At 38.8% G+C, this 27,007-nt stretch overlaps 1 protein-coding gene across 1 annotated transcript; it reads left to right on the top strand.

Annotated features, from left to right (window-relative positions):
* The first annotated feature begins 10,619 nt into the window (after positions 1-10,619).
* Positions 10,620-14,067, top strand: SLITRK1 (SLIT and NTRK like family member 1). The gene has a single exon (XM_062514811.1). It carries the CDS (start codon positions 11,281-11,283, stop codon positions 13,357-13,359), a length of 2,079 nt encoding a protein of 692 aa, XP_062370795.1. The 5' UTR covers positions 10,620-11,280; the 3' UTR covers positions 13,360-14,067.
* The last annotated feature ends 12,940 nt before the right edge of the window (positions 14,068-27,007 follow it).

Genomic DNA, 27,007 nt, shown 5'->3' with positions numbered 1-27,007 from the left:
ATAACAATGAAGCAGTCTTTTTGTATATTTATCCTTTCAAAGGAAATTTTGAAGATACAACATAATGACTTATTTATTCTACTTCAAAATATTTTCCTAATTTAATATTCATTACTTTATGACACCTAGATGATAACTTGCTGTTCAACTTTTCTTGAAATATAGTAAGAAGTGAAAATATTTGAACATTCTTTTTGTTCAAAATGACCAAAAAAATCCCAGAATTTACCAAAAAAGTGCCAATATTTTTTATAAAAAAAAATATATTTTTATTAGCATAGTCTTTAAGTCAGTTAATCTCTTGAATGACATTAGTCACATCTAAATATAGTCATCTAAAAGGAAGCTGCTTTTAGTGTAAATTGATGTAAACAGTTAAGGGTCTTTGAAATAAAATGTCACAAATAATGCTTTCCCAACACAATTTATTCTACTTGTTTTCAACATATTTTAGTACAACCTGAATGCTTAATTTCTCTCCACTGACTGCAAAGATGGCTGGGTGGATACCTCCAACAGAATGCTAAAAGCTAAAGTTATTGCCAGACTGCTGAAGTTTTCCGTCTGAGATTTACTTCAGTTTGACTTTTAAAAACTAAGTGTAAAAACAGCAAAGTATTTTATTTAAATTATTTAAATACGTAATTGCTACAAAAATATTTTTCAATCTCTCCCCACTTTGCTTCTGAAAAAAAGGGGATAGAAACTATAGTAATTAAGAAAAAAAAAACTTTAATCCAAATTTCATTTTTTTTTTATATCCTGGAAATGAACTAAAAATAAATAAATCAATTGTTCAAAGAAAGGTATGTCTACCCTTTAATCTCTTTAGATTTTCAGAAATCCACCAAAAGAAGGAGCTATTACTCTGAGTCCTCAGACCAAAAGCCTTATATTCTCACCTCTTTCTTAATTTGCTTTGGTTTTGCTTTACCTTTACTTGACATTCCATTGTTAGAATGAAAATACACAAGTTATTGAATCAGTCCCCAATAACTTGAACTTTCATGATGAGTGTCACAGGGAAAGAAAATGAGGAAGAGTGTCAGGAAGAAGGAAAGTGGATCTTTCAGCACTGACCCTGTGTGACCTCCTGCAGGTATTTCTCAGTTGTGACACTGGAGTCCTTTAGCATGATGTTCCACATCCACAGAGATGTGTGTGCAGCAGAGCAGGTTTATGATGCCTGCTGACTTGGCCAAGCCTCACTGATGTGGTTCTGCAGTGCAAGTGCTGCGCCCTGTGCACCAAACAAATTATCTGTTTGGGATCCAAGCTTGGTCACATACCATACTACACAGACCTAATCTACAGCTTAAGGTTTTTCCCCCCCCAGTTATAAATACTGAAACTCCAGGGTGTAAATAAAAACTAATATGAATGAAAGTAAAGCAGTAAATTGAACATTATTTCAACCATGTATTAAATCATCCTGATTTTCTTCAACCTCTGAAACAGAGAACATGCTAGAAAAGTCCTTGCATATCCAAGTAAGCAAGGAAATTCCATTCAAAGGAGAGAGCACAAGCCTACTTAGTAGACAATGGCCCAATTATGACTGCAATTATTGCGAGCAAACATGAAGTATGCTATTTTAAAGTAACTCCTGCAGAAGTTATGACAAATTTAAGAATTTTAAGTATATATGTAGCTTATGGAGTGAGTACTTATGTTGCTTAAATAAAAGTCTTGCTGACAAAACAGTGACCTCTTACACCCAAAAAATTGAAAAATATTGAAGAGAGCTTATTTCATATTTGTTTTCCTGGAATATAAACATAAGCATAACTATTTGTGAGATACTTCATTTTGTGACGTCACTAATGGCATAACCAGCAATAAAGTCTGAGCACTTGGGCACAGGTACATAAACTGTACATTTAAATGCAATCTGTAACACCAAGAGATAAGAGAAGACTTCTGTGATGTAACTACACAAACAAGATACAATAAAATACAATACAAGATACAATAAGGCATAACCTGGAGAATATGAACGGTAGTTATGGAAAATGCAGGAAACATGACTGGTAAAATGAAAAGTTTTGCTCACGGAAATATGATAGCCTGTACTGGAAAGAGATGACATTCATTCTTTCTTTTGGGGAGGCTGTGAGGACCATACAAATACCATGCACACATAAAAAAAAGAAAGATAAATGACTCTTGACTGGTTTTCTGCGGCTAAATCCTGGACCTAGGCATGTATTCATCCCCTTTAGGTATACAGATCATTCCCTGGCCACCTCAGCAGTAATTCTAACTTGATCCTCTCATCAACTCAGGAAGAACAGAATTGTTTGTGGACTGCAATATGAATTAGATCAATAAAAATTATCATGGTTTAATAAAAACACTCAAGAAGTTCAAATTAGTGCCTGGAGGTTAGTGAAGTCAGTAAGGGATATCTCACATCAGCTTTGCCCATGGAGGAAAGAAGAGAACCAATTACATTCTGAGACACCCTTGCAATACTCTAACTTTACATCAGAGTAATAAATTTGAAATAATTTGGGATGCTGCAGTGTAAAATCAAGTAGTACAATGATTAATCGGGTCGCCGGCCTCTTCTCCCTAAAGTCTCTAAAACGTTATTTAATTAAAACTAAACTGCCATGTGGGATTGGTCCCAGAGCATGGTTTCTAGGTGTTGCATAAATAGGAAGAAGGTATTATTCTATTGTTAATAATGTTTCATCTACTCAGTCTTTCTCCAGTCTGCTGATACAGAGCAATTCTCCTTTAAATATGCAGACACCACTGCAAGTTGACTTAATAGATAGTTTCAGAAAATTTTCAGCAACTTTCTACCAGAAAATTTCAATTCAAATTACCTGAAGGAAACGAAAAATAATTTCAACAAAATATGATTATGGAAGGCCATGAAAGATAAAAATTCTGATTTCTGATATTTCATTCTGATGGAATTGGCAGGTTGTGGGGTTTTTTTTGTTTGTTTTTTTTTTGTTTGTTTGTTTGTTTTTTAATATATTTTAGACAAAACACAACAGATAAAAATACAAGTAAGACCCCCACCAGAACAAAACTTCTCATATTTTAATCAACCCAAATGATTTATTTCAGGTTTCTGTTTTGAAACACACTGAAAACTATTACTTTGGTTTGCATCTTTACCTGAATTGATTGATTTTATTTTTATTTTGTTTTATAGCAGAATAAAGGAATTCATTTTTTTTGTTTTCCTGAAAACAAAACCATGTCTCCAGAGTTCTATGATAAAACAGTGTCTTTAACTTTTTTCCCAAGATGTTTTTTTTTAGATGAGAGGGAGTTTGTGTTTCACATGCTTTAGCATTCGGCTCTGAAATCCTTATTTTTTGAATTCTGCAGTCTGAAGACTAAGTCAGGAAAAGTCTGAGGAATGAAAACATTCTGTTTCCTGAGTTAAATAATTGCATTACAGGGAATTAAGATGTGAACTAATAAGAAAACCAAGGCTTGGTATTACTGTCACACCACATAACTACATTAAGCCTCCAGAAAGAAAATGACTGGCATATGAAACCTTTGATGCATAAAATCAAGTCTGAGAGAGCAGGAGAAGGATACAGGAAGCTTTTTGTTTTGTTTAGTTTAGTTTAGTTTTGTTTTTGAATAGTTTTTCCTATAAATCAGTACTTCTGCATCTGTGAAATACTGGGGTAGAAGGCAGGGCTCAGCCTTCTGAGACTCAGGTCTATTTCTAGTGCCATCAGCGGCTTGACATGTGACCTTCCCAAGGTCAGTGTTTCTGTTTTCCAATCTGTTGAGCAAATAAAATTATATTGTACTCCCCTGTAAAAGCCTCTGAGATCAGTTGACAAAAGGAGAAATAACTGGGTATTACTCTTCCATGACATTTTATTTTTTTTTTTGTTGTACCCGTGAGTAATGATGATAATTACTTCAGTGACCACATTTGTTCATCATAAATTTCAAAGCACGTTTGGGTTCCCGCTTATAATACCTTCCACTTCCTCAAACTAAGAAACTGAGGGATGAGAAAGAGAAATGAGTTGAGACTCTGCACAGAGTCACATCATCAAACTATTTGTGGAGGCAGGTCTTTGCCTTAGTTCTGCATTCTGAGAAACATTTTCCTCTTCATTATTAAACAATGAAAATAAGTTATAGTTAAAGAGAGCAGAGACATAAGCTCTCATCTACTTTTTTTCCATTCATATGATCCTTATGTTGCTCTGAGACTGGGCTATGAAAATGGATAAGAAAATAATTAATTATTGAAGATACATTATAGATCTATTATTCAAGCTGATGTTATTCAGTGGGATTATTTGTGTAAGCAATAGATTGAAAGTCTGGACAGTTTTTTTTTTTTTCTGCAGTATTTTTTGTTGGTGGTGGTGTTGAGAAAGATTCTTTTTAATGCCTTGTGTATATCTAAATGACACTGAATTTTTTCTCATGTCTCATCACTAAAGTTTTTATAAAATTATGAAAGCAACTTTTAACTAACTTTAAATTGTATGAATGAGTGTTAGAAAACTACCTCAGTCACTTGAATATATTGCAAAGTAGCCAGCTGTTTCAACCTTTTGCTTGTGTTCAGTCAGACATGGGACACACTTAGGAAAATAATGAAATAAGCAAGCAATCAAAACCACAAGGTCATACACCAAAAGTGCAGTGCTATTTTGTGTATTGATCACACTACATGGAAGTTGTGTCTCGCAGGATGCTGAGAATTGTTGTAACAAGGTACTAAAATGATGGAATCTTAAGGAAAAAAATTGCTGGAATCTTAAGAAAAAGATTTGCTGAGATTAGACTGTGGTGCAAATGTTATCACTTCTTATAAAAGTCTGCAATGTTATACCAGTACATTTCCTGTTATAGCTGACTAAAACAACAAATATTTCTCACAGCTCCAGTTAATTTCACTGTAATGTTTTTCCCCAGCCTAAATGTATGTCTTTTATCACAAAGCCCAAAAAGAGAAGAATTCTGTGTACTTCGGTGCTGCAGTGCCGAATGCTGCAATGCTAAACTTAGGAAGCCAAAGCCTGGAATGAAATCCCGGTCCTCAAGTCAGGCAACCAACCATCTCACGTATTGTTCTGGGAAAGGCAGAAACTAGGCCTTCATGTCAGGACTGAGAGCATGGAGGATGCAGCTGGGAGGACATTTCAAGTTAAATGCTGCATGGGAATCTCAGTTCACATTCTAGGGTCAGGGCTGCAGCAAAACCATCTCTCTCCATCTGGACTCGTCAACTTGAAATTCTCCAGTGAAAACAGACAACCCACTTCTGTTGTGTCAAAGTTTTAAGATGTGTGTGTGAGTCTGTGTGTATGTGTGAGAGTGAGTTTTGAGATGAGAGGAATAAAAGGAGGAGAGTGACTCAGCTCAGCTCCCTATACTCTCTCCATCTAACCAACAGCACGGTGGGCAGAACATACTTTCCCAGAGAAGACACAGGGTCAAATCACTACTGAGTTGGAAGGGGATTAATAATAACCCCCTACACTTGAACAAAAGGCCACTCCCAAAGACCATTGGCTGCAGGAAAATAAGGAGAAAAAGAAAAATAAAAAATAAAAAAACAGAGGAAGAAAGATAAAACATAAATGTCTGTCTGAATTGACTCCTTTACCAAACATCTAGTCTGGATACTCTCACCAATAAGTACACTAGCTGTGAGGCTTGTTCCTGTCCTAAGAACTTCTCAGATGCTTCAGTGACTTTAATGCAAAGTAGAAAGTGGGTCAGAAACTCAGATCAATATATATAGTTTAAATGAGAAATTCTGGTCAGGACCTTGGCCTGGCCTACTCACTAAATACACTTCTTTCTTCCGCATCATCAGGATTTCAAAGTGAAATGACTACACGGGTTTTATGGCAGACTACACACAAGATGGATGCAAAATCTGTCCATCTTTCTGACTCCTATTTCCTTTTTTAACACATAAAGTTTTAACCTTTTAAGATTAACCCTGTGACCTATTCAGTCACTGTTTCCAACACAAAATTACCTCAAGGTCTGATGACACTGTATACTGGAGAAAAATGTCAATGGGTTTTGCTACCAGCTCCATAATCTAACCATCTGATATGTGAAGTTTATTAGGTCATACTGAGTCTCACATGAAAGCACAAAGAAAGCAAGTCCTCCCAGGGCTGTACACAGCCTGGCAAGTGCTGTAACTCATGCCCCCCTATGGCCTTTCCATGGTTCAAGGAATCTCAAAATTATTTTTCTTGTAAAGTAGAACAGCTGCAGAAAGAGGGTTGGTAGCCCGGTGGTTGAGGGTATGAGCCAAGAAAGAAAAACATGTGGGCTGGCTCTTACACTGCAAAAGATGGAGAATTTTTTTATTTTCTCATCATGAGCCACTCTCCTACTCACTAGATAGAAGTAGGCAAAGCACTTCTCTAACTTTCTTTTATTTTTTTTTATTTTTCTTTTTAGTCATCATCATCCGCCACTGCATCATTTTGCAAAGCTCCGTCTGGTGAACATATCACAGGGAGACTTGGAACATGCTTACATGCCATTACCCTTAGAAAAATGAAAAAATGAAGGAGAAAATTACCTCGTTTTGGGAGCCTTGTAAGGTCTAATTGCAGTTTAGATAGAAATCCAGTAGTTATGTGTGAAGACTGCCTTGTGAGATATACTGAGATAGAAAATTCTGTGAGGAGGTCCTGATATTAGTTTAAACTCCTCCACCCTTAGTTAGAACTTATTTATCTGAGCTTGGTTAAAGTCATTGTATACTCTGAGAAGCATACTTTTTGCATGAGCTGCAACATATGGAGACATCGGTGTTAAATACCAGCCTGTATTAAATTCCATAGCCAAAGTCTGAACAAAGACATAATTTCAAATTAAATAATGATCCTGTAACTCTTTTATTTGCTTGTCTATCATGAGTTATAGTGCAGATACACAGATATTTACATGTATATGTATATATGTATGTGTGTGTGTGCACACACAACATCATGTCCTATGTCCTACAGTGTAGGATGTCTTTATACCTCCACAGAAATAACCAAGCCAATCTTACAGTACATAGCACAAACACTGAAAACAGGATATCTACTGTAATAATTGCTCTCTTCTCTAGAACCTTTGCAGATGGTCTGAGTTCTGCTCTGCAAGTTCTACAGTGTTAGATGAAGTAAGTAGCTTTTTAACATATTCCAAAGTAGCACAAATATACCCTTACCCAGTGCTACTTACATAGCCATGGCAACAGGGAGATGGGAGATTACTAATTGGGAAAATGAAGAAGTATCCCACTACCTTTTCCCATTTCAAGTAACTTTCCATATTATGAGTAAACCCATTTCTATTCAAAGTGGTTTCGTTTGGCTTGTATGTGGTTAAACATGGAGACTTTACACCCAGAGGAAAGATATAAGTAGGTGCCTCATTGTTTTAGGTTTCTGGAATTTGCAGATGGAAACATGAGGTAAAAAACAACAGTCAAGGACAATGTACTTGTATGTTCTTTCCCTTATCTGATCTTCTGGACAATTTAGAGGGGATTATGTGAGTTCTGCTTATGCAACCTAAGTATGGATTGCAAACTGGGATTCATATACTGAATTTTAAAGACCCAGATTAATTGGCACTTCAACACTGTATGGTCTGTCACTTCACCACACTCTCTAAACAACAGAATAAAACATTTCAGCTCCCAATCAACCTGAGGCAAGAATAGGTATTTCCTTAAAACTCTTAAAGGTGGGCCTCTTATCCTAGGATACATGTTTCCAAACTTAATTCAAAAACATGAAAAAACCTAGAAATTTAGGATTATGGCACTGATTAATGGTAGATTAATTCTGGATCTTTTTGTGTAGCTTGACTCACAGAATAAAAAACTTCAATATCAAATCTCAAATGGATGGCACCTTTTTTCTTCCTCTCTGAATTGTCTCCTAGATGTTAAATTTTGAATAGCAGATGCTCTCTCAATACATATATTTTTAATATAAGACGTCTATCTCCAAAGTATACAGTTGAAAACATAATACCTTCCTTAGATAAATACACTTTTGGAAGTTACATAACATCCATAAACACCTATTTGTTCTGTCATATTTTTTACTTTTTGGGTTTTAACCACTTTGAAATTCCAGGTCCCCAGATGGCTTCCATCAGTTCCCACCTCTCAGCAGATCCTATGTAAGAAGCAGGCAATCTGTCCTTCACGCTTTGACAACAGGTCATTGTCTCCTTCCACTTATTCAATTCATATTATTTATTTAATATCTTGTTAATGTTCAGGTCTTCTGGTTGCATTTTGATTGTTTTTACGGTGCCTGAGCAATTTTAATAACATGAAGGTAAAGATGCTTGGAAGCTTTATGCTAAGGTAGGAGGAGAACAAGTCATCCTGCCCCACATCTCAGGGAATCTTCACCAGGCTCCAGGTTTTCAGTCTTTCCTCTGCAAAGACTTTGTTCACGGTGATCTTGTCACTGCTGCTGACACCAAGCTAATGTGTCCTTGAGCCCCACCCTGATCCTCTTCCCTTCCTCTGACTGTTCTGCTTCTCTCCCTGGATTATCCTAGGGTTTTCTTGCCTCCAGTTTCCCTTGCACTTTGAGGCTGCAATTCTTGATCCATAGAAGGTTTCCAGACAGCTTTGCATCCCCCACCCTTCCACCCTGACATCACTGAGAAACAAAGTCAAAGTAACCATCACGAGAAATGAATTAATGTGCCCCAATATGGCACCAAGTTTCCTTTCCTCTTTTTCTTTTCCTTGTGAAACCACTGATATATTTCTTGTGGTGCTTTCTGTCTCAGTGGCATTTTATCTTTTCTAGCCCATTTGCAATTTACTGGATAAGCTTTTCAGGGTCAGGATTTCTCTCTTTCTGTCTGTTTTGTTTCTTACTCTTGTCCCATTTCCTACCTCTCTTCCCCCTCCCTCCCTAGTCCCTGCCCACCAGAACAAACCAAAAGACCAAATATTCATCCTGGAGACTTGAAATGGCCACGGTAACTGTTGTGATTCATCTGTGGTCTAATTACATTAATTTGATAAGATCATCATCGGCAGGATGTCTAATTTATTTGCAAGCGGTAGCCAGGGAGAAGCTTTGACCAAATTAACATGCCGCCGGGACCAGGGGGTGCAGGCTCCGTATGACTCTCTGGATTTTCCTATAAATAACCCTCCCCCAGCCCACTCCCGCGGTTACATCCCCCCCTACCAGTATGCCGCAAAGTTCACCAGCGGCTCCGGACTCCAGAGTCGCAGCCCTGGGCTGCGGGAGGCACCAGGAGACTGGGCTGCCTCTCCCGCCTTCGCGCCTCCTTCTCGTCCTCCTCCTCCCGTCCTTCTCCCCCTCCCCCCCACCCCCGCCTCCTCCTCTTCCTCCTCCTCCTCCTCCTCCTCCTCTTCCTCCTCAAAGCGAGGCAGGCGAAACGCGGGTTTCCACTTGCACCACCAGAGGTGCAACTGGTTCTTCGCTCGTAGGCATCTGAAACCCGTCCAAATGATGCAGAAACTTTCGTGTACTTGGCTCCTGTCTTTAAGGCCAGGCACCGATTTTTCCGCTGTGTAATCTCTTTTGTCAGAAGGGTGGGAGCTGGAAAAGGACAGCGGGTGGGGGGGGAGAGGGGGGAAGGAAGAGGGGAGAAGGAGGGTGCGACGGAAGCAGGTGTTTTATTTCCACTGAGTATACAAGGAGCATGCATCCCTAGAGAAATATCTATGCATGGACATCCACGCATCTCTAGATTTTTATACAGAGATAAGAATAACCGTCAGCTTCTACCCTCCCCTGTCCTCCTTAAGGGAGACACTATACTCCGTGGGAACAGGTAGCGTGAACTGCTAACAGTGCAGCAATCCCCTCCCCCATATCTACCCTCTTCTCTGTGATCATCTAAATTATCAAAAATAATGCATTAATTCACGGTTAGACATTGCATAGACAACACCAGCAAGATTCAAAATCCAGCATAAAACACCCTAGACTGCAGGGGAGGAAGAAACGCACTTAAAACAACGATAAAAATGGCGTGCAGAATAATTACCTCAAATTGCTATTCGCTTGACACCCTGACACTAATTCTGTTCAAGTCATTGGGAAATACAATAAGGCAAACGAGCTTTCCTCTCCTTGCGCAGGTGTGAGTGTGTGCGAATGCGGGCAATAAGGACCCGGTCGAGAGGAGGGGAATGCTAAACTTTCCATTTTAAAAGAAAATAAATGAATGAAATAAACCATTTAGAAGAACACATCTAAATAGATCTACAGCTTTTAATGCCAGCGTTTTTAACGCTGCCCTGTACGTGGATTGATTATTTTTTTCTTCTCCAGCATTCCCTCAGCAGATGGATTTTTGCCACTGCAGCTCAGCAGAGGGTGTCAGATCTTTCAGTGTGCACCAGGTTGAAACGAGCAGAGCCTCTTAGCAACTCTCCCTCTGCGTGCATGTGAGTGCGTGCAAGCGTGCGGCTCGGCAGCAGCGGAAGAAAAAGGAAAGAAGAGCGAGCGAGGGAGCGAGGAGGGGAAGCAGCGCGGCCGGCAGGGCGAGGCGAGGCGCAGCACGGGCGGGCGGCCCCGGCCCCGGCCCCGGCCCCTCGGCAGGCTCCGGCAGCCGGCGGGCATGGGCAGCCGCGCACCGCAGCAGCGGGGGCAGGCGCGGCGAGGCGCCGGCGGCTCGGCGGGCAGCGCCTAGGCTGGGGCGGGCGCTTTCAGCACCGCGGCGCTGGACAGCGCCCGGCGGGCGGCGGGCGAGGAGCGCGGCTCCGCCGCCGCGCGGCAAGGTCAGTCCGCGCGGAGCCGCGCACCGCGCAGCCTCCGCGGCCAGCGCCGCGCTCCCGCCCGCGCCTCCCTAACATGCAGCGGCGGCCGGGGACCGGCAGCACCGTGCCGGTGAGCCAGCCCGGACGGCAGATCTCCACTTAGCTGCCCGGCAGGCGTCAGGGAGGGCGAGAGAGGAGGTTTTTTTTTCCTTCTACTTCTTTTTTTTTTTTTTTCCTTTTTTTTTCCTTTTTTTTCCGCCTGCCTTGCAGTACGTGCCTGGATAGTTTGTGGATATAATTACTGACTGGAATCTGGGCTGTTGCAGTTGTGCGTGGGGGGGGGAGAGAGGAGAAAAGAAAGCATCCCCCCCTCTCCGCCGACCCTCCCTGCTCCCCCACACATATTTTTTTTTTTTCCTCCCCCTTTGCTGTTGGTTCGGACATTTAATGTATTGAATGAACTGGAATTGCTTTCCGTGTGAGGAGGATGGTTGCTGTTACTTTGTGATGAGATCGGGAATGAATTGCTCGGTTTAAAAATGCTGCTTTGGATTCTGTTGCTGGAGACGTCTCTTTGTTTTGCTGCTGGAAACGTTACAGGGGACGTTTGCAAAGAGAAGATCTGTGCCTGCAACGAGATAGAAGGGGATTTGCACGTAGACTGTGAGAAAAAGGGATTTACCAGCCTGCAACATTTCACCGCCCCAACTTCCCAATTTTACCATTTATTTCTGCATGGCAATTCCCTGACTCGACTTTTCCCTAATGAGTTTGCTAACTTTTACAATGCGGTCAGTTTGCACATGGAAAACAACGGTTTGCATGAGATTGTTCCTGGGGCTTTCCTTGGGCTGCAGCTGGTGAAACGCTTGCACATAAACAACAACAAGATCAAATCGTTCAGGAAGCAGACTTTCCTGGGGCTGGACGATCTGGAATACCTCCAGGCAGATTTTAATCTGTTGCGGGATATTGACCCGGGAGCATTTAGGGACTTAAACAAGCTAGAGGTGCTGATTTTAAATGACAATCTCATCAGCACCTTGCCCCCCAACGTGTTTCAGTATGTGCCGATCACCCACCTCGACCTCCGGGGAAACCGTCTTAAAACCTTGCCTTACGAGGAGGTCCTGGAGCAGATCCCAGGCATTGCTGAAATCCTGCTAGAGGATAACCCCTGGGACTGCACTTGCGATCTGCTGTCGTTGAAAGAATGGCTGGAAAACATACCTAAAAACGCTTTGATCGGCAGAGTGATTTGTGAAGCTCCCACTAGGTTGCAGGGCAAAGATTTAAATGAGACCACAGAGCAGGAGCTGTGCAAAAAGAACAGAGTAGATTCCAGCCTAGCTGCTCCCCCTGCCGAAGAAGAAACCTGCGATCCTGGTCCCATTCCAACCCCCTTTAAAATACATGGCAAAGAAGACCCTGCCACGCCAGGATCTGCTCCAAACGGAGGTACAAAGATTCCTGTCAACTGGCAAATCAAGACCAAACCCACTGCTGCCGTGTCGACAGTGAGTGTGAAGAGCAAGCTACCAGCTACCTTTTCCTGTCCACACATCTGCAGCTGTGATCAGATCCCTGGCTCAGGTTTAAAGGTTAATTGCAATGACAGGAATGTGAGCAGCTTGGTGGATTTGAAGCCCAAGCCCTCCAATGTGCAGGAGCTGTTTCTGAGAGACAACAAAATACACACCATCAGGAAATCCCACTTTCTGGATTACCGAAAACTTAATTTACTCGATCTGGGCAACAACAACATCGCCACCGTTGAGAACAACACCTTCAAGAACCTCTTCGATCTCCGATGGCTCTACATGGATAGCAACTACTTAGACACCCTGTCCCGGGAGAAATTCGCTGGGCTGCAAAACCTGGAGTATCTGAACGTGGAGTTTAATGGGATCCAGATGATCATGCCTGGCACCTTCAATGCAATGCCCAAACTACGAGTCCTCATCCTCAACAACAATCTGCTGAGGTCTCTCCCAGTAGACGTGTTCGCCGGGGTCTCGCTTTCCAAGCTGAGCATACACAACAATTATTTCATGTACCTCCCGGTGGCGGGGGTGCTGGACCAGCTCACCTCCATCACCCAGATCGACCTGCACGGCAACCCATGGGACTGTACTTGCCCTATCGTGCCTTTCAAACAGTGGGCAGAGATGCTGCGCCCCAAGGTGATTATGAGTGACCTGAGGTGTGAGTCCCCTGAAGATTTCTTCAAGGAGGATTTCGAGTCTCTCTCCAATGATGTGATTTGCCCTCAGTTAAAAATCTCACCCACATTAACTTCTACTAACAAAAACAGCACCGGGTTGACAGAGACAGGTACTCACTCCAACTCCTACTTGGAGACCAGCCGGGTCTCTATTTCGGTGCTAGTGCCAGGGCTTCTGCTGGTTTTTGTGACCTCTGCCTTCACAGTAGTTGGCATGCTGGTTTTCATCCTGAGGAACAGAAAGCGGTCCAAGAGGAGGGACGCCAACTCCTCTGCATCTGAAATCAACTCCTTGCAGACGGTCTGCGATTCGTCCTACTGGCACAACGGGCCCTACAGCGCCGACGGGGCCCACAGGGTGTACGACTGCGGCTCCCACTCACTGTCGGACTGAGGCGGCGGGCGAGGCGGGGGCGGCCGCCACCCGGGACCGGCCCTTCAAGCACCGGCCGGGGACAGTTCTGCACCTCCGCTGCTACCTTTTGTGAGAAGCGAAACACACAGACACAGGCACGCCCTTCCTCACGACCCCCATAGCAAGCGCTGAGGCCAAGTGGGCGGCGGGGGGAGCCCGGCGCCGGAGCGCATCCCTGCAGCGCCGCGCAGCCCGGCACGGTGCGCGCATCCCCCGCATCCCCGTGCGGTGCGCGGCCGGGGGAGCGACAGACAAACGAGGAACAGCTCCCTTCGGCTCCGGCAGGGCGAAACACGGCTCCTGGTTTTGTTGGGCTTTTGTTCAATTGTGTTGGGGTTTGCTTTTTTGCCCTTTTCCCTTGTGGACCGACCCCATTCCAAGCGGCCGGTAAAACGAGGGGGGCAGAGGACTGGTGTTGGCCTCCTCCTGATAGCAAAGCAGGAGTGGAAAGTTGCACGAAGGCATGAATGTAATGTAAATAAATGACTCCGACTCTGAAACAAGCAGACAAACGGACAAAAAAAAAAAAAAAAAAAAAAAAAGTGCTGCATGGCTCGCATGGATACAACGCACCCCAGGGACGCTCCAGCCCCCGACTGGAAGCAGCGTCTAGTTCACACCATCATCCCTCTTACCTGATAAGTCCCTTCGTATAAAACCTTCTATATACGAAATACAGTATAATAATAAAAAGTGCCATTTCGCCAGTTTTATTTTGTGTGATCAATAGGCAGTAGAGATCGTACTTTTACCGTGGAAAAAAATTGTAAAGATTTTATTTAAGACATAGTTGCATGAATATTCTCATTGGATTTTTTTAAAAAAATATTTTTATTTTTATGTCTAGGTGGGAATTACTTTGTTGGGAAAGATTTGCTTTGTTGGCAATAGGTTGTGTTTCGTTTTTTGTGGGAGGTGGGAGGGTAGGCTTTGGTTTTGTTTTCTCTCTCTTCTTTTTCAATATACATAGTCAGTATTGCCTTTCCATCTGAATGTAAAAATTAGTACCCTTGATTTCTATTATGGTAACAGTGTAAACATACAAAAAAATCCAAGGCAGTTAAGCATGACCAATTAATGTCACTCTAGCGCTTAGGCTGCAAAGTTTAATGGTAGAAAATTCTGTGCTGTTGTAAATCTTACTATAACTTGAGGAAAACAGATCTGAGGAAGCAAGTGAAACTTACTAATTCTATTCGAGGATTTTATAATGGCATATTTTTTCAGTATTAAAGTGAAAATGTTTTCAACTCCGGGTCTTTACCATTTTTCCAGCATCCAGTTCTTGCTAACGGGTTACTTGGGTTTAGGGGACAGAGCCTCCTTTCAGTGCTCTGTGTGTGTTTCTCTCCCTCCCTTTCTTCCCTGCCTTCCTCTTTCCCATTCATTCACAGGCAGAGGCACAAACACCCTTCCTTCCCCCCTTTCCCAATGTAAATAACACACAGAAGTTTTCTGCCTGCCTCGTCCCTTCTCCCTCCCTCCCCTCGGCTCCTTTTTTTTTTTTTTTTTTTTTTTTTAACGAGGCGGTGAATCCCATTATTAATACTGTGAATCTCATGCTGCTGCCGCTGCTGTCACCGCCTCTGCTGCACACACTGCAGATACATTAGGGATGTTAGCCGGAATTTGCTTTAAGTGCATCTGCCCAGCTTGGTCTCATTAAGCGGGAGCCGAATTTCCGTGGCCAGAATTCCCGCCAGGGAGCAGCTTGCCCGGCGGGGCAGCTGCGGGCGGCCGGGCTCCAGCAGCTGCTGCCAGTGGGAAAAACGAATTAGCCCGCAGAGATTTTCCCATTCTTGCACCGGGTACCTCCACCCTTTGATATTAAAAGCTGAAAAAAAACCACGGCGCAGTGCTGCAGTTGGAGTTCAGGCAGCTTGCCTTTGATCCCGTTCCTGTACGGGAAGCTGCCCCTAAACTCAGTCAAACCTGTAAAGGCGAAAGTCTCTGCAAATCACTTGTAACTCACAGTTCAAGTCCCAGTGGAGATGTGGAGAATTTCAGTCCCGTTGCTCCTGGCTTTCTCCAGGCAGAAAATCCTTTTAAAGAGTAAAACACCGTAAGGGACTTGCTTAACTTCAAATACTGATTTAGTTTGCTTTATAGAAGATGCCCACCTTTGAGATCTGTGAGGAGAAAACAGACATACATACACATTGCAATAGGTATGCTCTTGAAAGTGAGGCAGAAGCCTGATTCCACGTATTCATGAAGAATTAAACATGGGGAATACATCATTCCTCCAGAATCCTTTATCACTGTGGAAAATTCTGAAGTCTCATAGAAAACCTTGAAGTTTGGTTGTGCAGCTCTGAAAATGGTATGGCCTGCTTAACTATACAAACCTTCCCTATTTCAAGGCCCTTTCTTTATCCCACCTTGCTGCTTTGTTAGACTGATTGTTCTGCCAGAATGCTCCCTGTAAGACAAAGTGATGGCAGTAGAGGCACTACTTTGCCATGGTTGACTAGTTTGAGAAGAAAAAAATGCAATTACATGTGAGCCAGTATTTCTGTCCTTGTGAGGACATCAAATTTAACTTGGAAATAGTTCCAAAACAACCTGTTTAAGCTAGTGCACCCTTAGAAGACTACCTAAATCTAGCTGCCTTCTTTGTGATATTGTAGTGATAAAATTGAGTAACAGAAAAATAAGAATACATCCCATGCTAAAATGGATAATAATAATTATATTAGAAACAGAAGTTCTAACAGAAGTTAAGATAAAATACTCAATAAATTAAAATGACAAATCACGGACTGAGATTAGACATGCATGCATTTCAGAGTATATAATGCTAAATATGTAATTTCAATTTGTCTTCATTGAACAGTAACATAAAGTTGCAAATTTGCTCAGTTAGCTTCCTAAAAGTGCTAGTTTATTGACATACTTAAATAGAAATGTCAATTCAACTGAAATGTTGAGGACATGTATTTATCACCTTGTTTCCAGGTTGTGGGGAAATTGCAAAATCGAATTTTCTATGCCATTTTCTGATTTTAACATTCACATTAGTTTTTCTTCAGTCTTGAAGACCCTTGCCCTTAAGATGCATAGATCACCCAACTCTCTGAGATGATGTAATAATTACAGGGCATTGAATTACAATGCTTATCTTATTTTCATGTTTAGCACTTTCATGATCTTTTTTATCAAACAAAACACTAAACAAAAAAAAAGAAACATAAGAGAAAGAACTGAGGATTATTGAGGATGTTTTGAAGAGGAGTGAAGTGCAAATACCTTAAATATGATCAGTTGTACTGCATTAACAACAATAACCAAAAAGCAAATGGTTTATTTACTGATAAAGACTGTAATGACATTATTTCTAACATTGGAAGCCTATAAGATAATTTAAGAATCTTCGAATGTCAAGCATAGTATATATCACATTAAGTTACTTATTGCTTAATCATCACAGCAAAGACTTCTGTTCTTTCAGAAAAAGCAGAAGAGAAAGAAAGATATTATTTAGTTAGTTAAAAAAAGGGTTGTTTGTGGTTTGTTTTTATTTCTGCAAACACTTCAACTAAGAATAGCCTAGAATTTAAACTGTTGCCATAGAAATTTATGCCTTCATACATGGTAGCCTCCTGCATGCCATTGCAGAAGGGTGAATGGAATTCTAGAGGCAACCTGAAAAAATTTTAAATTCGTACCCAGGGTGATGTGTGTCATTTTGAGAAGTGTGCTGTTGGAACTGCATAGAAATGTGTTATTATATTGCTCTATTAAATATATTGGCTGTGTCAGTTTACTTTATTACTTCAGTGCAGCTGCATTGAATATACAGTTTCAGATCTGCTTGCAAACTAAGTGATGCAATCTTTGAGGTGGTTTATTGTTCTGTTTGAGTTAGAGGTCTTTTCCATAGTGTTTTTTTATTTTGTTTTGTTTTATTTTCTAGCAAGTGTGGGGGCAGATGTTACCTGATGTAGAAGAAAGGCTTTATGCACTAATCTTTATTCAGGTAGAAAAGCCATGAGTTACTCCAGTTGAACATTTCACACTTTTTTAAGCTGGTAGCAAAACTCATTAGGGTGAATATTAGGGCAGAAAAAGGCTGAAAAATGCTCATCCTTCCCATCAGAATAATTTCTACCTTCCATTATCCATGAAACAATTTGTAGGTCTCACAAATATGAAAGTTTCTCAAAGCCAAGAAGCTCTTAGCAAAGTGACAAACTCTTTCCCTTTGCATTTTTGTCAGTGGTTTCTTCAGCTGCAAAACTCACAGGAATTTGTTTGGGATTTAAAAATAAATCTTTTTTGTTTCTGTATAGACTTCTCCAGGACAAGGTTTCATCTGGGGGCTTTCTTGGAAAATGATGCACAAGATATAGTCAAATCTTTAACATTTTTGTTTTTTCTTATATTTGGAGTTTGAATCTGCTATATCCAGCTATGTAATTTTTTTGTACTATTTGAGTCAGTCAGAGAGAATTTGGCTACATTTTCATTCACATGTAATCAAAAATGGGCACTCTTAAATGTGAAAGGATCTCGTTAGGTATTAGTCTTGTCCTTCTGTATTTAGTATAGTTCTCACAGACATATACAAATAAGATGGGAAGAAGGACAATTTCTGTGGCTGAATATTATTCAATGTGCATGTGCAGTTTCAAATTTGTGGGACTTTTTGTGATTTATGGAACAGAAATTTCCAAGTTTAGGCGGGATTTTGGAGTATTTGACTACTGCACAGATGCCCTTTTTTCGTATTTGGGAAGAAGTCAGAGGGTGAAGAATTAATAGGTTTTTGTTGGTAAGATATGTCTGTCTTGCAGATTTTTATGTTAACTATTTAAAATTATGATCTGTTTAAACTGTATTGGAAGTATGGACATAACAAACCAAAATTGCAAGAATCGTTTTATTTTCCTCAGTTTTCCCCAGAGGAATATTAACACTGGAGAAAATGTGGACTAAAAATGTTGCAAATGTATTGTATAAACTACATTCATTATGATTATGCTTAGCAATGGCACTTTAATGGGTTAACTTGTAACAGAAGATGATATTTAACATAATATCTGTGAGTTTCAGAAAACTTTATAGCTTTGTCTTTTTGGGTTAAGAAATATAAATGAGATCTAACAGTATCACTTCACCAAGATTAATTACCAGGTCAATGGATATATTGTCATACAGAATGGTTCCATTTACTAGTCAAAGTTTCTGAATCAATTTTTGTAAATACTTCCTATATACTTTCTTCAGCCACATGTAAGAGGAGCAAAGTCACCAGAAAGTTTCCTGGAAGGAAATAGTTTCTTGCATCATACACTTGAAGACTAAGATTGAAAATTCATAGCAAAGAATGGACAGAAAAAGCCCACTGTAGAACACACTTAGTTGACTCAAGGTGCATAACTGCTTAAAGTACCATAATTTATGGGTGTAAGTGGCACAAAGGGCTCTTGGTAGAAAGCACTAGCACCACAGAAACATTGGTACCACCACAATTCCTCAGCATTTCTCCCTTTCTATTAGGTAGTCAGAATTATTTCCCTCAGCTACTTTCCAGCTAAGCCACTGGAACAAATTCTCTTAGCTATTAATGACTTTTGATGATGTCATGAGCATTCAGACAGACCCCTCAAGCTTTGGTCTCAAAACATGTCTAACCATGGATTGTCATATTTGGTTTGTGTTACCTTATTTAATTTCTGAATCAACTGCGTCTCTTGTAAGTGAGAATTTTAGCAAACAGGATGCACTTAAATGTGACTTGAGGAAAACAAAAGAATGTGAAGATAGTGTTTCTTTTTACTTTAATTGAGGATTTAAATAGTACAGATGGGTTGGTACAGTATAGAACATCTATGCAGAAATTAAGAAGCAGTATAGTCTGGTGGGAAAAAAATGGGGAATATGAGTCATTTTCTGGATTACTATCTGACCTAGTATTAGGTGGTGTCTTTCTCACCCAGCTTGATGCGCTTGAATGAGCTAGACTAATAGTCAGTAGTGCCCTAAGAAGTATCCTGGAGTATTTGAGGTGTGTTCACGCAACTGATAGACACAAAATGAGAACTAGGGCACACTCAAATATTTTTGGAGTTGAACCTGGACTCTAGGATACATTAGGGCATTTGAAATAGGAGTAGACACCCATGTGGGAACAACTGAATTGAATTCTTGGTCTACTCTGAGAGTAGACCAAGAATTCAATTCTTGGTTCACTTGATACGCATAAGTAATCTGAAATATCTTGATTCAAATAAGTAATTTGAAATATCTGGGTGTCTGACATGTTGACAGAAAATACTCAAGGACTGTAGGACATATGATCAGTTGGGGCCCAGGAGAGGTACTTTAAGACACCACAAAGGCACTGTGTGTCTATGGACAAGCGGAGGAGTAGCTCAATGAGATAACTGTAGCCCAGTTATGTACACCTGTGCTGCAGATAATTAAATACATTTGAGAATTAAACCAAACCCTTGAAACTGCATAAAATAAATTATATCAGAGATGGTTTGCTGAGACATGACAATTTTTAAAGGATGAGGATTATTTTTTAGAGGTTATTGATAGAAGCCACATGCATACTACACACCCCTTCCATCTGTTTTTCTAACTTGGATTTTTATTTTTTGTCTTTCCAAATTGCTAGCTCTTTGACTTTGGGATTGCATCCTAATGGTTTCTTTTGGATGGGACATCTATTTTAGCCAGTGCCGTTGGAATTTGCTACAGTATGTAATAGCTGTATTAGTAACCTCATAAAGTAATACAGAGTTCAGGAAGCAAAAATGTAACAACAACAAAAAAATCCTGACAGTTATTGCTATACCATAATAATAAATAACAGGTTCTTGGGTCAAGCCTGAAATATAAATGAGGAATACAATACTCCAGGGTTGTAGTCATTACTGAAGTTATTAAGCTCATCACAATGAAAGATAAATTCTACAAATGGATGAGAAAATGCAATGGAAAGTGTTTCAGAACAAAGTCTGATTCATGAAAATAGCGTGCATAACTGTTAAGTGGATTGTCACAGGAGGTTTGAAAAGGGAAATATGATTTAATTATGGACACACAGTAACAACTTATTCACAGGAGAGATCTTTAAGGGGAGACAGATGGTAGGAAAGATTTAAGTGCAGGATGTAGAATATGTAGCTAGACCCTAGAGACTATTACTCAATTGCCTAGGATAACTATGGCACAACAAAGTTGGCAGTATTATGTACTGGGCACTTTGCAAGCAATATGGACTTCTAGACAGAATTGCCAGAACCTATCTCAGGCACAAACTGAGAGAATGAAAGTAAAAAACAGCATGGGATTTTTTTCCATTGTTGCAATTTGGGAAGCAAATGTTTCAAAAGGAGGTAGTTTGTGTATAAATGTTGTTTTTTGAGGTGTCTTGTGAAGTTGTCTCTATCTTGGTTAGCTTGTTAATGAAATATTGACAAACAGGGTGGTGAAGAACATGGTAGTTGAAAACGTATGTGTATGAAATTAATATCCTTGTCTGGAAATATTCCTCAAAAAGCTAGGTCAATGGATATGTCTAAAACACCAAAATAGAAACAATGTTCTAAATTTTGGGGTACATTTTCACTGTTGAAATAACCTTAGATCACTACCAGAAATTGTTTTCTGCCCAATCATATTATGTATGGCAGGGAATAATAATACTAATAGCAGTAAAAATAATGAAGATAGCTTTTACATTTAAGAGTTTTCTGGTTTGTGGTTTTGTTTTCTGGTTTGTTTGTTTTCTCTCTGCATTTTTTTAAATATTTTCTGAGTTTTACTTTAGCTATATGTATTTTTTAATGTAAGAGCATGATGCAGAAACAAAACATGAAAGTGTAAGAATGAACAAAAGGAATACACTAAACACAGTATTAGGCCCCATAGATTTGATGAAATTATTCAGAAAGAAGGACTGCTGGTCTGAGAAACAGAGTGAAAGATGTTATTGACATTGGCTAAGAGCGCCCATGGGAAAAAGAAACATGCACATTTTTGAAAGATCTTTCTATGACTGTGCTGCTGTCGATGAAAGATGATCCTAACTAACTAAAATTTTAGTATAAGACAGTACTCTGCAACTACATAAATTAGAAGGTATATTTAGAGTAATGATTAGACTGTTGATTTGGCAATAAGGCAATATTAAAATTAAGCTGAGAAAGAAGTGGTTATTATTACAGACCCATGAATTGCTGTTTGCCCAAACTTATTAGCTCAGCTGCGGACACACATATATTAAATTAAGCCCATTTTTCCTTTGAAAAAACTCATAGCATTAATAAATTCTAATCTGAATAATAAATTCAAGGATTTTTAGCTGCATTCTTACTGTACCTGAGCATGTCCATTATGCTACATGGACGAATTAGGAACTGAACAAAAGTGAAGAAAAAATTTATTAATGAGGTTTAGAAATACGTTACATATTTTAAAGGATCAGCTCTGATTAGAAGTGTTACATTATTAGCAGAGTTCTGGTCAGATAATGTGATACAGTTGATTTACATAGATTTTATTTCTATAGATGGTTTTGTGAAAGCAATACATTTCTCATTATGAAGCAAAAATCTTTGGGTAAAGACATTTAGTAAAGAATGTTAACTTTAAGAAAAATTGATACTACTAGTATTAATGGAACTGTGTTCACACCTAAGAAGATACAGAAAGTAAATGGAAATTATCAAAATATATGTTTCACTAGAATATATCTTTTTGCAGACAAAATTCCATTCATTGTAAGTTTCTGCAATTTTCAGTGAATTAATACTGTTTTTTTAAATGCAATGGTTTACTAAAATAGAAAAAAATGTTCTTGTAGGGAGAAAAAAGGCAGTCACAAATCCCTCTTCTGTCTGGATTTATGAGAAATCAATGCAGGATCAATTTTTCAAACAATAGTGAAAGAAGAAGAAAACTTAGGAAACATAATTGCGTGACATGGGTCCTATTGCATCAGACTCAGTGCCCCATAACTCTGCTTGGAACAGGATACTTTATTATGCTAAACTAACAAAACCACATTGTCAGGAAACTGAAACACTGGGGCTAAAATCCATAATTGATAATCCATACTGGAGAATTCCTACTGAATAACTGTTCTGTCATAACTTAGCTCTTTTCCACAGTTCTCAGCTAGCTCTGTACAACACAAAATTGCTGCAGAAGGGACAAGCCCTTGGCAATGTGAACATGAGCCAATTTTTACTTGGAGGCTGAGCCTATGATTTAATTCTGTTTCTTGCTCATTTAGAAGTGTGAATATCCACAGTGTATCTTCTGTGGTCTCAGCATTTGAGCCATATAAGGGCTTAAAATTTGTAGGTTTTGTTCTTGTTTTTCTTTCTTCTTTCTTCAGTTAATTATGCAATTCCTTCTCAGAAATTCTATTGGATTTCTAGAACAACCTTCAGTCTCTCTGCCTTTCCCTCCAACTGACATTGGACTAGAATAGATCAATGAGCAATTTTATTTAATGTAATAAGTTTTAAAACCATTTTTTTCCATGTGCACTAATATTTTATGTTAAACTACTGGAACAGTTTGTTGCCTTAATTTAAATTGCTGTTATGACCAACAGCATTCATATGTAAGTCTGTCCTCTTTGAACTCAAGGCAGATGTTTGGGACTGGATTCTAAAAGGGGTTTCAATAACATGTGAGATATGCATGCCTAGGTGGAATTCAAGGCATCTTGGGATACCTGAGATATCTGTCCGGGCTAATGCATTTTCTATTCTAGACTGGAAGCTGGAATTCAAGAAAAATACTTTAACATACCTGAAGTGTTACAGATGATTATGTTAAAACCTTTTAAGTGTTCCCTAGCTGAAACGTAACAGCTGTATTGTGAGCATATGAATTTACACATCGCAGTCTGTAGCTGAATTGCAGCTTCTAAGGTTGGGTGAGTTAAATCACAGCTAAGCTATTTGACTTTTATATTGCTAGAGATAAGTGTGATGAATCTCATGCCTGTGAATAACATCCTCAGGATGGAACTTCCAATTAAAAATAAGAACACACATATAAAAGGAGGCAGTCAAAGAATAGCCTTCAAATATTTTTTCCGTAGTCAAATCACATTTTATTAAAAGAAAATCAGAATATTATAGACAACACACACAACTGAATATTTTTAATAATGTTTACTGTTATACCGGGACAAAGACAAACAAATCTATATACTAGATTTTAAATTTTTACACCATATTAATATTTGATCTTTGATCAAAAAGTAGGATAATATCCTAATAATAGCAATGGCAGCAATAAAAATGAGGCATTATTAAGTTTGATTTTTTTTCCTGCTTCCCAAGAGTGATTCTCTATTGATTTCAGGAGGACATCCTCAATTTAGAATCAAATACATAGATCAGAATAAGACAAAAAATATCAGCCAATTTGCTTTCAATATATCATGGTACATTAATTATGAAATAAAATAAAAATATATGCAACACCTTCTTAGTAAAGTAGCCCTATTAATTAATTCAGTTGTGACTGAAAGTTAGAAGCCATAGACTTTGCTGTAGAATGTGAGTTTGTAGAATTAATCTAGTTCTAGTTAGAATCCATGAAGCACACAGATCAATATAACCACAATTGACACTAATTGACAAACCAAATTGACAGAATAAAGGCAGAGGCCAAGAAACCAGATATTATGTCTTTTATTTTTTTTTTCTTCTCCCTTCCCTCACTGTGATGCATGGGTTCTCAGGAAAGTTCTAACTTTCTGAAAACATGGGTTATATTAGTCAGATAAATAGATATGTCAATTAAAATTTTTTTCTTCATTAAGTTGTGAAGGTGGATTTCAGTGTACTCATTCTGCTGAAATTCTCACAGCTGCAGCATAGAGTTCTGCTGAGCAAGTCACCTTTGTCTTTCTGTACTGTCAGTGGGGAGAAATGGGAACTGTTCATGTTCACATGAAATTTTGGGATGCAAAGAACATTTCATCTGTAGACATAGACACCAAATGTAGCTAAATAAACATTGTCATATGGGTGTAAACTGCTGTGCTTAAACTCTTACTACACTCATCAAATGAACAGCCAGTATAGGAATAGAGAATAGAAAGTGTCATATCAGTTTTAACAGAATGTAACATAAAAGTCAATTTATAAATGTAGTATTATTTTGGTTTTCCCGGGGTATCCAACATGGCCTCTAGCTGCCACTTAAGAAGTTTATAGTTCTTTTACAGGTCCTAGTTCATATCTGTCAACTCCATGAGTGTCCTGGTTGTCTGAGACATCCTAAGACATCTCAAACCAGACACTTATGCTTTCATCAAGATTAAGCTTTTCATTGACTGTATGTGGAACTTAGATCTTTAGTTCACATTTGGACACCTATGTTTGGATGTCTGAATCTTTAAATAAGCCTTATCCATATTTAGAAAGAGATAAAGTGTGTTTTAAAAGTTTTATTTCTTTCCATTCACTCTAACAGGAATCTAGGGCACCTAGTCTAAATATATAACTACAGCCATAAACAGCTGCATTTCCTCAAATTCATTCCACACTTTGAGTCTTTGGCTTGGGCCATCTATTCCTTTGCTGTAAAATAGCATAGTATCAGTGACTTACCTGAATGGAGAAGTAAGGATTCAGGTGTCTGAAATCTCCTTCTTACCCCTTGCCTCAGCAGCATGGAGTTCTGGAAAATACCAGCTTCATAATACATCTGAGTTCTCAGACCCCCAGGGAACCTTCCCTCACTTCAAGGAGTCTGTCTCCATCAAGAAGTGGCCCTACTGAGCACAGACATCCTTGCTCTGGATTAATTTTGATGGAGAAGGAGACAGGGTGGGAAGGGGGAAGAATATAAAAGTTTTAGCTCCTAATATCTCTGAGATATTAAAAGCACAAATTAATATATGAAAATACCTGGAAGTAGTTTCCTGTCTGAGGAAGAGCTTATATATGCAGAAATGTCATGTTAATTCCAAAGAAATCATAATGATGGCTGATAATGAAAGCATTCTATTCCTCCTATATTGCATCCTTGTAGTATTTATTGTACAAAATTTCATATTATTACCCAAAAGTCCATGGTGAAGAAAACGTTCGAAATTCCTTCTGAAACTAATATTGAAGTTATAAGAAGGATTAGTAGAAATCTCAGTAGACTTAAGCACAGATTGTTAAGAGGAGTCAAAACTAATAAAAAAAATCCTTTGCATGATTCAGAAACAAAATAAAATGCATTTCTAAGTCAAAGTCACTAGAAATATCTTCAGATTTATAGTAATTAACCATATGCCCTGTTACCTTCTGTCAGATTTTAAAGATTACAAGAATCAGAGTTAAAATGAAAATGAATTGGCTTAAGTTATTTAGCTTTAGAAATGCTAGTCATTGTTTTAAATAAAGTCAGTGTTGTCATTTGTCTTCTATCTCCCATGAATAAGGCTGTACAGCATAACCACTGTACATAATATATAGATAATGATTTGGAAAAAAAATGAACTCCACGAAAGTCTGCACTGAAATGGAATTTTCATTTGAAGAAATGTTTGAGAAGGGTGAAGCAGAATGAGAAATTTCATGCTGGATTTTTCACTACATTAAGCAGTCTGTGTGTGGCAAACAAAAACAGCTCAAATTTTTATTCCTAATTGACTCTGGCTCCTGGTAAATTATGCATATAAACATAATTCTTTAAGCAAGTTTTAATTATTTTTCATGTTAATATAATATTTCAAACCAGATATTGTACATTACAGTTGCGTTCATCATCACACTCTCTTTCTCATCAGATTCAGTTTGTTACTAAAATTTTCATTGAATTACTATATAGAATGGTAGAACAGTTTTAATTTATCATCTTTTTCTCTTATTTCTCCATCTCTATGAAAGTAAGCTTTCAAGCTTGAGTTCTGTCATATAATTTGTGTAACAAATTATTTGTAAGCAACTGGGTAGATCCTGATGCAGCTTTCTAAACCAAATGTTATATTTCTACCTGTTTCTCAGTATTTGGAAATAGTCATGTCAAAAACCAATTGCAACACATGCACGAGTCTTCAAAAACATGGAAGAACATTTTTGTCTTTTTAGTTCAACACACATTGGGATAATAATGCATTAATGCAAAATCCAGGAGTAGCTTTATAAAATGGAAATTTTTATTTTGTACTCAAAGTTTGAGCTGAGTCTGAATTTTCAGACCATGTGCATAGATAGGCAAGGCTAAGTCAAAAGCAGCACATCTATATAACAGAAAATCATCTCAAATAAATGCATGGTCTCAACTCAAAAGCAGTAATAAGGTTGGTAATAGAATGGAGAAAGGTAAATAAATGGCATTGCATTAAAGAATTAAAAAATTAAAATTAATACTTTTTAAGTTGCCAGACACGCAGAGAAGGATTTAACTTCTTCCATAATCATTTTCTTCCTACCAGTCTTTACATAAGAATGTTGTTTGACATGCTTTTAGTGTATCACACACCCACCCACACATAAAATATGGTAATCTGATTTTACTTTGATGTATAGTTCTGTAAATTGGCATTCAAATCAAGGAGACTCATTAATAGTAAAATTGACTTATGCCTATCTATGGTATTTTACATTAATGGAAAGATCAGCATAAATGAGGTCTAATCAAAGTT

The sequence above is a fragment of the Cinclus cinclus genome, chromosome 2 (genome assembly GCF_963662255.1).
Source record: "Cinclus cinclus chromosome 2, bCinCin1.1, whole genome shotgun sequence".
Lineage (NCBI taxonomy): Eukaryota > Metazoa > Chordata > Aves > Passeriformes > Cinclidae > Cinclus > Cinclus cinclus.
This window is presented reverse-complemented; position numbering and strand designations above follow the sequence as displayed.

What these genes read in the sequence shown, in the direction of transcription:
- SLITRK1 (XM_062514811.1), top strand. Translation starts at nt 11,281, where the DNA reads ATGCTGCTTTGGATTCTGTTGCTGGAGACGTCTCTTTGTTTTGCTGCT.